The 11,758-nt window shown below is 37.3% G+C and overlaps 3 protein-coding genes across 3 annotated transcripts; 1 reads left to right on the top strand and 2 right to left on the bottom strand.

Annotated features, from left to right (window-relative positions):
• Window positions 1–341: 341 nt before the first annotated feature.
• On the bottom strand, window positions 342–1,030 carry LOC116138923. Its single transcript, XM_031424599.1, has one exon. The coding sequence runs from the start codon at window positions 742–744 to the stop codon at window positions 535–537; it is 210 nt and encodes a 69-aa protein (XP_031280459.1). The 5' UTR covers window positions 745–1,030; the 3' UTR covers window positions 342–534.
• Window positions 1,031–2,533: 1,503 nt separating this feature from the next.
• Window positions 2,534–9,148, top strand: LOC116138866 (enhancer of mRNA-decapping protein 4-like). The gene is made up of 11 exons (XM_031424531.1): window positions 2,534–3,133; window positions 3,423–3,635; window positions 3,726–3,944; window positions 4,416–4,544; window positions 4,852–6,432; window positions 7,043–7,402; window positions 7,478–7,597; window positions 7,738–7,908; window positions 8,014–8,178; window positions 8,331–8,456; window positions 8,679–9,148. Exons 1-11 carry the CDS (start codon window positions 2,570–2,572, stop codon window positions 8,991–8,993), a joined length of 3,963 nt encoding a protein of 1,320 aa, XP_031280391.1. The 5' UTR covers window positions 2,534–2,569; the 3' UTR covers window positions 8,994–9,148.
• Window positions 9,149–10,999: 1,851 nt separating this feature from the next.
• Window positions 11,000–11,518, bottom strand: LOC116138829 (chaperone protein dnaJ 11, chloroplastic-like). The gene has a single exon (XM_031424486.1). It carries the CDS (start codon window positions 11,516–11,518, stop codon window positions 11,000–11,002), a length of 519 nt encoding a protein of 172 aa, XP_031280346.1.
• Between the last annotated feature and the right edge of the window lie 240 nt (window positions 11,519–11,758).

The raw sequence follows: 11,758 nt of genomic DNA, 5'->3' as shown, positions 1-11,758 counted from the left end.
AAAACCTTCTTGGGAATTTCAATTCAATTAGAATGTCAAAAATTCTTAATTCAAATTATATTTAACTACAACCATTACATCACATGCTTTTGAAAGACAACTCAGCACTCAGCAGCAAAAAGGATCTTAAATTTTCAACCCAACAGAGCCTGTTGTTTTGAGAATGCAATATGCTGCTGCTGACTTGAGCTTCAAAAAAATACTAACAATCTTCTTGGGAATTTCAATTCTATTAGAACCTCAAAGTTCTTAATCCAAATTGTGTTTAATGCAGCAAAGTTTGGACTTTGGATCTTTCTGGGATCTGTCATATTCAATGCCAAAAATAAAACAACCCCAACAACAAAATTCAAATCACATTAAAAACAAATCAAAGAATATGTTATATAAATTCTATATTAAAAACCCATATCACAAAACACTAAAATATAGATCCATAACATCAAATTAACAATCACAATATCCTAATTCAAGTACGAAGGAAAACAAACAAAAAAAAAAAAGGAACAAATTCAATACTAATCAAGAATCAAACTAAAAGGGAGAAGGAGGAGGAACATAATTGAAGAAAGGTCTTCCCTTTCCACAGAGAGAGCCATGAACGTTTGGATCACAAACATGCAGAGTATCCTTAGCCTTGTGAAAGGCTTTCTTGAAAACCCCGAATCCGAACAGCAACCCGATAAGAACCACCACAGCTATCAAACAAATACAAAACATGCACATCTTGGTTCCGCAACACATCTTGACAATGCCCTTTTGACAACAACTCAACTCGCTCACTAACTCTCAAAAAAGTTTGGATCTTGAAGATTCTGAAGTGGGTTCTGAGTAAATTTATAGGAAGTTATCGACGAAGAAGATGATGAAAGAATAAAAGAGAATAATATATGGTGAAGGCAAGACTTGGACGTTATAGGAGTTGTTGGCTTAAAAGGAAAGCAATAAATTAACATAAAATTTTCAATTTTGGAGTTGCTTTTGGATAAACCCAAAAGTGAAAGTGTTTTTCATGTTTTCCGTTTTTGCCTTTTGGTTTAGTTTTGTTTGAAGTTATAATTAATAAGAGTTTGAATAGATAAAGCAATTGTGTTTTTTGGAAGCACCCTTTGTGATGTGGTAAGCTGTCATTGGTGAGATTTAATAGGACATCACCAAACCTTTCAAGCCTCTTTTTCACCTCCACAATTATATTTTCATTCCTCCTTTTGGAATTTACATTTCACAACATTACCCATCTAATGTTTGATAATGAAATACAATATTGAGGTAACGTTACTTAACTAATGTATGTTATCGAGCAACGGTGTAACATTACCTATCTTTTACTATTAGTATTTGTTTATATGAACTTTCAATAATTTCTTATCTCTAGTGGACTTTTCTATAAGATTCGAACTTAGATAAAGTTCTGACCATCTATCAGAGAAAAAAGAACGAATGAATCTTATAAGATTCTTAAAAAATTCTTCGATTTCTTTCCGAAGGCTGAAGCAAATACTTATTCATCTGCTTTTCACGTCCCTTGAATAATCGGGATATTGAGAAATATCAAGAAAAATATTTAGGGAATTGGTTTGATTCTCTTTCTGTTTGTCCGTTTGAAAAGGGAGAAGGACATTTTCCCACCCAAGGTTTGGCAAAACGACACTTTCCCACCCTTCAAGTTTCAAAATGACACTTTCCCACCCTTCTTTAGGTTCTGTTATATTTTCCGTTAATATTTTACTGAAAAGACGAAAATACCCTTAAATATTTGACTTTATAATTTTTTATTTAGCCAAAAAGTCGAATATTAAAAAGTCAAAAAAGAAAAAATAGTTAGTCCCCACTTAAAAAGTTAGGAGTAATGCTATGCAATTGTTTAAAGTTAAATGACCTTAATATTTATTTATTTATCTATAATGTCATCAATATCCCATCACTATTATTCAATAATCTACTAAATTTATAATGTTTTTCATTTTTACTAATTAACCTAGAAAATCAATATTCCTAATTAATTAAATAAACAAAGGGAAAACAAAAATATTTCTTTACACTTAAAGTAATAAATAATTGAGTAAAGACTTTGACTTAACTAAATTTTAATTTATAATAAACTAATTAAGAAATAAACTATTTAAGGGTATTTTTGTCTTTTTAATAAAATATTAACATAAAATACTAACAAAACCTGACGAATGGTAGGAAAGTGTCGTTTCGCCAAAACTTGGGTGGGAAAATGTCATTCTCCCGTTTGAAAAAAACAGAAGGATCCCAACAATCTCTCTGTGTGATATTGCGAATCCTTATTACTAACGGATACATATGAAAAAAAATTAACCAAATTAAATAAAAATAGAAAAAGAAAATCTAATTTTCATTAAATAATTATCAAAAACATTTTTTTTTTCAAAGAAGTCCAATAACTTCGCTTAACACGCAAGCCTTATTTTTATTACAAAATAGTCCCCCATAAAATGAATTTATTTTACAACACACCCATCACTTTCCTCATTCACTCTCTTTCGTCGACATCAAGCAAAACATCCATAATTTCACATCATTCCACACAGCGAATGAACTAATGGCTTCTCCGAAAACCCCTCAACCTCAATTTGACATGCACAGTTTCTTCCCTCCTTATCCTCCGTCCCCCTCCTCCTCCGCCACCACCTCCACTGCAACCTCCTCCTTCTTCCCTTACCCTCCGCTATCCCCGGAGCCCCACGCTAACATGCACCCCCACCGCTTCCCCCCTTATCCTTCACCCCCTCCTCTCAACGCCGGCACCCAAATTCTCGCTCTTCTCAACAATAACAGCAACACCAACAACACTAACAATAGTAGTATCAACAATTTTGGTAGTAGTATTATTATTGCTAATAATTCTTGTCAGAGAATGGCCAAAGGACGGCATGTTTCGGGTGATTGCGTGGCTTATGACGTGGACGTTCGTGTCGAAGGCGAGAGAGAACCGATGCAACTGGAGGTGACTCCGATTACTAAGTACGGGTCGGATCCTGAACTTGTTCTCGGTAGACAAATCGCTGTTAATACACATTACATTGTGTATGGGCTCAAAGGTGGAAATGTTAGGGTTTTGAATCTCAACACTGCTTCGCGCGCTTTGTTTCGTGGCCACGCTAAGGTATTTATAATTTGTTTTGGGTTTTTTAGTTTTGGTATTAAGTGTTCTATAATGGGTTTATTTTGTTTTTTAAGTGTTTGTTGTCAAATGTTCTGTAATGGGTTTGCTTTGTTTCTTTGCTAAAGCATTTGTAGTTTATTTTGGGCTTTAGTGAATATACTAATAAGTATTCTGTGATGTGTTTGTTGTGTATTCAGTGGTGAGATATTTGTAATTTATTTGGTTTTATAGTGTTTATTGCTAAAAAAATTTGTAATGGGTTTGGTTTGTGTTCTTTGTCGGGATTCAGAGAGTCACGGATATGGTGTTTTTCGCGGATGATGTGCACCTTTTGGCTACTGTGAGTGTGGAGGGGCGAGTTTATGTTTGGAAGATATGTGAAGGTCCAGATGAACAAGATAAGCCACAAATTACAGGCGACGTTGTTTTTGCTATTCAGTTTTTAGGAGAGAGTAAAGGAGATTATGTGCATCCTAGGCTTTGTTGGCATTGCAACAAACAAGTAATCAAATTGAATTGAAATGTTTGTTTGAGTTTTTTGTAAGAAAATTGTTTGTAATAATGTTTTGCTTTGTTGATTTTGATTTTACAGGATGTTTTGGTGGTGGCGACGGGGAAGTGCGTGTTGAGAATTGACACTGCAAAAGCTGACAAGGGTGAAGGTTTTTCAGCCGAGATGCCTCGTCGATGTTCTGTTGACAGGCTGATTGATGGAGTTCAGTTAGTTGGTAAACATGATGGAGAAGTAACTGATATATCTTTTTGTCAGTGGACAATCACCCGCTTGGTTTCTGCTTCTACTGATGGCACGGTTTGTGCTTCTTTATTTGTACATCATCTTTCAACGAAAGCAATAATTTTTTTTTTTTTTTAATGGTGGCTGAAATTAAATATGGGTGTAGCTTAATAATGGTAACTTCGTAGTTTCAAATTTTATCATAAAATAAGGCAACATAATAAAAGTGCAGTAATGGAAGTTCTTGGCTGGAGCTGTGTGAGGGAAGGCAATCAACTATGCCAATAATTTATAATCCCTGCTAGAGTAGTGCAGTGAGTTTTCTCTGGGGATGGTTGTCAGTTTACTAACTTTTCTTATGATTTTTGAATTGCGGTTTTTTGTCTCTTGTCCCAAACACAATCTTTTGAACAAAATATTTGTTTACTATGTAAATTAAGTATCTCTGTTGTCCTCTTTTTCACGTGTGCAATTGTATGCCTTGTGATTGATTAATGTCAATAAGTGGATTGATTGTTGGCATGAAAATTTCTTGTTGTGCAACAGATAAAGATTTGGGAAGATGGCAAGGCAGGGGCACTTGCTACATTGAAACCACACGGTGGCCAACCTGTAAATTCAGCCAAGTTCTTGACTGCTCCGCACCAGGCGGGTCACATCATACTTGTCACAGCGGTACATGCCAACCTAGTACTTTATGCTGCTAAACAATAAGCATCTTCCCATTGGTCACTTTAGTTCATTTTTTTATATGATCAAGAAGGTTTTTATTGGTTAGAATGATTTTGTTTGTGGCATTCATACTTTTGCTTTTAAACTTCATGAGATGTTACTTTAGGGCTTTTGTCATCATTCTTTTTAGAAAGCTGCTCTTAGACCTTTTTATGGCAGTTAATAATTGCATTTGCATTACAGCGACTCCTATAGTATTTTTTCTTAATTAAACAATTAAGCTGTTATTAAACAGATAATCTGTTTCCAGGGACCTTTAAATAAGGAAGTGAAGATTTGGTCATCAGCTAGTGAAGAAGGATGGCTGCTTCCTGGTGATGTTGAATCATGGAAGTGTACCCAGACATTAGCCTTCAGGAGTTCTGTTGAAGCTCAGGTTGAGGAGGCATTCTTTAACCAAACTGTGGCATTGTCTCAAGCTGGTCTTCTCTTATTTGCAAATGCGAAGAAGAATGCAATTTACTCAGTACACTTGGACTATGGTGCTAATCCCATGGCCACCCGCATGGATTACATAGGAGAGTTTGCAGTGACCATGCCTATTTTGAGTTTTACAGGAACAACTGAGCCTCCCGGTGGACATATGGTTAAGCTTTATTGTGTTCAAACACTGGCTATTCAGCAGTATGCTTTGGACTTGTGCCAGTGCTTGCCACCACCAACAGAAAGTGTGGAGGATTCAGATTCAGGTGTCTCACGGGATGCAAGTATTGCTGACTTAAATGGAAGTAGACTTGGCGCATTTCCATTCCCTAATTCAGCATTCAAGCCAAGTTACTCTGAAGTTGCTAGTGCAAGATATCCTCTTCGTTCTACTTCTCTTGAGGCTGCCGCTTTGCCAGAAAATATGACATCTAACACGGATTCTAATCCTATTTCTCTGGCACGAACAACTAGTGATACTAATATTTTTTGTATGGCGTCACCTCCTCTTCCACTGAGTCCTCGGTTGTCTAGGAAGCTTTCTGGTCTTGGAAATGCAAAAAATAGCTCTGAGCTGGGCCCCTCACTTGGTGAGCATGGCGGAAGCCAATCAATTATTGACTATTCAGTTGACAGGCAAATGGACACCATTCATGCAAATGTATCTGGTGTAGCTTCCTATGATAATGATGCAAAGAATGAAGAAAAGAAAATTGCAACAAAAGATATATCCAGGGTGCTGAATCCATCTATCATGTTCAAACATCCGACTCATTTGATAACTCCTTCTGAGATCTTAATGTCAGCTTCATCTTCTGAAACTACCAATATTATTGAGGGCAAGGATGAGGAAGAGGCAAATATTCAAGATGTGGTCGTCAATAGTGATGTGGCTAATGCTGAAGTGGAGGTTAAAGAAGTGGGTGAAACGAGAGCTGCTCATGGTGATGAATTTGGTTCCTATGGAGAAACTCAAAACCATGTTCCAGAAAACAGAGAAAAGCTGTTTTGCTCCCAGGCTTCAGATCTTGGAATCAAGATGGCCAGAGAGTCTTCTGCAATATCAGCAGAAAATCATTTTGTGGAAGAGTTGCAGGAAGTTGATGGTGCTGGCTTAACAGCCCAACTTTCCCAACCTTCTGTTAGTGGTGAGTCAGAAGCCCAGGACTCCACAAAAGATGTTAATGGAAAGGTTTCAGGGTCAGCTGTGACTGCAATATTTGCACAATCTGGAACACCAAGCGCCAAGGGGAAAAAGCAGACAGGAAGCAATTCTCAAGTGCCAGATCATTCTTCAAGTGTTCCTAACTCAGCTGGTTCTTTCCGTGAACCTGGGAGGAATTCAACTCTCACCTCTGCACAAGCTGATTCTTCTCAAATTGCAACTATGCAGAGTACGCTTAATCAGGTAATTGCTCACGGTTGAGATGCTGTAAAATCCCTTTTAGTACGTGTTAAATTGTGCAATTTTTTTCTGCATTTTAATTGCTCAATATGCATAAGAGTGTCATTCAAGAATAACTAACATGAGCGTATTGTGAAGGGATTGTTTGATCACTTTCTGGCACTGCATAAATGGTTTTGTTTTTCACACTAATTATACATTTTTTATGTGCAGTAATTATATCCTGTATATTACCTTTTTAATCTTGATTGCTTCAATATTTTCTGTTCACTATTAATAAATTTTTATGTATGGCGATTGTGCAAGCCTTTGATTTAATGTAAAATTGGATGTCGGAGTTCAACCTTTTACCTACGCATGCCAAATCTTTCTGAAGTTATGATCTGTTGTTCAGCTATTGGTCTTCGCTGTCATTCTTGGTTGAGAATCTTGGAACATGTTTCATGTTTGTATTTATCTTCTCATACTAGTAACACTATGTTAGTATGTTTGCAAAGAAATGAAGGTTTAAGTTTTTGTATCTCATAGGATAAGCCATCATAAATATGACATGCACTTGCAATATGTTCCAGTCGCGGTCAACTTATCAACATAGTATTTCTTTTTTGTGCAGCTAATGACCATGCAAAAGGAACTGCAGAAGCAGATGTTGAGCGTGGTGACCCTTCCTGTAACAAAAGAAGGTAGAAGACTGGAGGCATCTCTAGGAAGGGGGATTGAGAAGGCTGTCAAGGCCAGCACTGATGCATTGTGGGCTCGTTTCCAAGAGGAGAATGGGAAAAATGAGAAATTATCGCGAGACCGCTCACAACAAATAACTAATTTAATCACTAACTTAATTAACAAGGACTTGACCCCTGTAGTAGAAAAAGCAGTGAAGAGGGAATTGGCTGCAGTTGGACCAGCCATTGTTCGCACCATCTCTCCCAGTATTGAGAAAACTATTTCTTCAACTATTACAGAGTCCTTCCAGGTTTGAACTCTGAATCTCTGGTTCTTCTAAAAGTAATCTGGTTTATTGGCATCTAATTGATACTTTGTGCTGCAGAGAGGAGTCAGTGACAAGGCAGTGAATATGCTGGACAGGTCAGTTAATACAAGACTTGAAGCTACAGTTGGTAGGCAAATCCAAGCACAATTTCAAACTTCTGGCAAGATAGCTCTCCAGGTCACAAGTTCAGCTTGGCTCAGTTTAATTAAATTATTGAATCAGATCTGGACTGAATAAAATATCATTGCTCAAATAGGTTGTTTATCTTTTGATGTGAGTTTAGAGAAATATCTGATCTTATCAGTCTGTTCATTTAGGATGCTTTGAAGTCCGGTGTAGAAGCTTCAGTGTTCCCTGCCTTTGAGAAGTCATGCAAAGCTATTTTTGAGCAAGTAGACGCTACCTTTCAGAAAGGAATGGCTGAACATTCAACTGCAGCTCTGCAGCATTTTGAATCTGCACATTCTCCCTTGGCTCTAGCTTTAAGGGTGTGTATTATCATGCTATGCTATACTATTCATATAGAACCACTGACCTTTCTTTTCCCCTTCTTACCTCTGAGGTACATAAATCAAAATCTTTGGTTCTTTCAGGATTCAATTACTTCTACTTCGTCACTGGCCCAAACTTTAAGTGGAGAATTGGCAGATGTTCAGCGTAAACTTATAAGTCTTGCAGCTGCAGGAGGAAACCCAAGTGTTGTACATCCCTTGATTCCCCAACTGAGCAATGGACCTTTGCATGTTCTCCGTGATAAGGTTCTCTGCTTTCTCTTGTTCGTTATTTACAAGTAACAATTGAAGCTGAATGCTGAAAGACTGAAAAGTCGTATTCAGCTGCCTAATAACATTTGTCATTAAGATTTTTGGTTGGCTATCCTAATATTAATTACTCTATATTCATGCTTCAGGTTGAATCATCTTTAGACCCCGCAAAAGAACTATCCAGATTGATATCTGAGCGCAAATATGAAGAAGCTTTCATTGTTGCCCTACAAAGAAGTGATGTGTCTATTGTGTCTTGGCTATGTTCACAGGTATGCTATAGTATGCTTTAGATTCTTTTGTCGGTCCTTGTACTCGAGTATTAGTTCCTAATGGGTCTCTTAGCCATAAGTTATTTAAATGATCTATACTAGTTTTTCTCTGTATACTTTCCATCTGTATGTGCTGGAGATTATTATGAGAAGTGAACTTGGCTGAAATACTCATTACTGCATATTAAGTCATGTATGATTTTTCTTCCTTGTATTTTCCAGGTTGATCTACACGGGATTCTGGCTACGGTGCCTCTCCCTTTGAGCCAAGGAGTATTGCTCTCTCTTCTGCAGCAGTTGGCCGTTGATATCAACAATGACACACACCGTAAACTTGCATGGCTAACAGATGTGGCTGCCGCCATAAACCCAACAGATCCAGTGATCACAATGCATGCACAACCCATCTTTGATCAAGTCTATCAGAGACTGCACCATCAACGTAACTCACCAACAATCACCGGCGCTGAACTTTCAAGTATCCGTCTTCTCATGCATGTCATCAACTCCATGATGATGACCTGTAAACCTCAGTGACATGGACTTCTAATACGGTAGGAAACTGTACATATTTTTTTTCATAACATTGTCGGTTTTATCTATTTTTTTGGTTTTCTACTAAACAGATTAGCTTCCTCTGGTCGAAAGTAATTCGCTATCATGAAAATTTTTCCATTCATGCTTTTGATATTATATTTTAATGACGTTTCTTTTGGGTGTTCTGTTCATAATCTAATGAATGTCACAACAGTTTCAGTGGCATTTCCCTTTCAATTCCAAGCAAATCCAAGTTGTATCTTGGATGTAGGAAAACTTTTATGTTGTACACTCAACCGTGTTTAGTGTTGACATGAATGCACATGCAAAGCCTAGATTTTGTGAAAAGAAACTTGTTACTACACAACATGTACATAGAAGTCAGCTTCCTCTTTTAATGCAATGCAAATGTCCGTACTCTCATATTGCAAGACAGCCAATCTGGGTATTAATTCTTGCCCAAGTTATTAGAAATCTTTCTTACACGAGATCTGTTGTATGAAATACGTTGTTCATAGAAAGTAATGGATCTACCCTAAAAAGTAATGAAGGCAGCAGGTGGGGTAGATCCAATGGTGCAAAGTTTAGGGTAAGGTTACCCCATCTAGTAACATAGTATAGCCCTTTTAGGACTTTCAAAATTTTAGATTATCAATAACATCCCGCATAACTTCCAAAATAAGAAATTCAACCCATAGTCAAACCAGTGTTGCAGTTAGCAATTGCCAATTTCAATTTCATCAATCTTCTTGGATAAATCTTTCTTGTAAGTTATATACTTCTTGAGTTTGACATAACATCAAATTGCCCTTTTATGGTTGTGAGGGTCTAAATGATAATCATATCAATTTAAATTAAAAATTTGATGGTATAATAGAGCTAAAAAGTAATCCAAAAGTCCTAAAGCAACATGCATAGTTAACCACTTGGCTTGCGGTCGGGCGGATGACATGACCTTTGGTTACTCAAGGTCTTGTGTTCGAGTATTATTGAGTTTGTAAAATGTTTAATTGACCGCTAACCGAACATCCTAGTCACCAAAAATAAAAATATCTACACTTGCAAAAGCACTTTTACTAGAATCACTTGTCTCTATGGAACAAGCTTCCTTACCAAGTACTTATCAAACAAAAAACGCACTTAAAAAAAAGAGCTTTTCATGCCACCAAGTTAGGTATTTTTATTTTGTGGTGCACCACACCAAAATGCCAAGAAAGTAACAATAAATTAAAAGGAGCCAAACAACTACTAATATTTATTATTTAGCATTAAAATAGGGCAAAACAAGTCACTTTAATGCCAAAAATTATGTGTATTTACTCAATCATATTTACATAACGTTATTATATCAAATTGCCCTTTTATGCTTGTGAGGGTCTAAATGATAGTTATATCAATTTAAATTACAAATTTGATGGTATAATAGAGCTAAAAAATAACCAAAAGTCCTAAAGCATGCACACTTAACCACTTGGTTTGCGCCCGATCGGATGGCAATACCTTAGATTGTCCAAAGGTTTTATGTTCGAGTATTATTAGGCTTATAGAATGTTTAATTTACGGGATTAGTTAAGGTACACAAACTAACCGAACATCTCAATCACCAAAAATAAAAACATTTACACTTGCCAAAGCACTTTTACTAGAATCACTTTTCTTTTTGGAACAAGCTTCCCCACCATGTACTTACCAAACAACAAAAACACTTTCAAAAAAAGTGCTTTCCATGTCCACCAAGTTAGATATTTTTATTTTGTAGAGCACCAAACCAAAATGCCAAGAAAGTAACAATAAATTAAAATGAGCCAAACAACTACCAATGTATAGCATAAAAATAGGGCAAAAAAAGTCACTTTAATGCCGAAAATGATGTATATTTACTCAATTATATGTACATAATGTTATTTACATCGGCACCCCCAACATTGCAAAAATAACATTTGAACCCCTCAAATTAAGAAAAACAATGTGGGGTCACCCAAATAAAAAAAAAAAAAAAAATCCGGCTACCAACACTGGTCCGTTTCCCATCTCCGGGTCGGGTAAAATCCACCACGACCCGAAAAACCAAACGGCGCCGTTTGTAACCTCCTCCTATTTCTCCCCGCCAACGACAGATCATAAACCGCCCTCGCTGCCGGATCCGATAGCGTGGCATAAGCGTTATGGATCTCGATGAAATCTCGGCCATCTGATGTGCGTTCCCCTGATAAATCGGGATGGTAAACTTTCGCCAGGTTGCGATACGCCATCTTGATCTCTGTCAAGGAGGCCGTGGGGTGAACTCTCAGAACCTCGTACAAGCTTCCTCCGAGCGTGCCCACGGCAGTAGACTCCTCAGCCGCATACGAGACGGCAGACGGACAGGGGTTTCGCTTGTTTCGGCCGGAATACCGGGTGGAATTTGGGGAAAGGACGATTTGGGGAGGGGATTGGGGTGACTTTGGGGAAAGGGCGGTTTTGGGCGAAGATTGGGGCGAAAAAAAGTGGGGTTGAATTGTGGGTATGTTTAAAGTGGCGTACATAATTGAGTCTGAGAAAAATATTTGTGTTAAGTGTGTGTGAAAAAGGAAGAAGAAGAAGTGTTCATATATATAGAGTATACGTACAGGTCAAATGGCGGAAACGAAAATGGAAAACCGGTGCCTTTTGCGTTGTCGTTTTGACAAAAATCAGCGGATGGGGCCTGTGGTTTTCATTTTGAGAATCTTTAGCCTTTCTCAAGCTGGCTGCGGCTTTATTCTTAGGCTTAGCTAATAGCTATG

Source organism: Pistacia vera, unplaced genomic scaffold (assembly GCF_008641045.1).
Source record: "Pistacia vera cultivar Batoury unplaced genomic scaffold, PisVer_v2 Contig344, whole genome shotgun sequence".
Lineage (NCBI taxonomy): Eukaryota > Viridiplantae > Streptophyta > Magnoliopsida > Sapindales > Anacardiaceae > Pistacia > Pistacia vera.
This window is presented reverse-complemented; position numbering and strand designations above follow the sequence as displayed.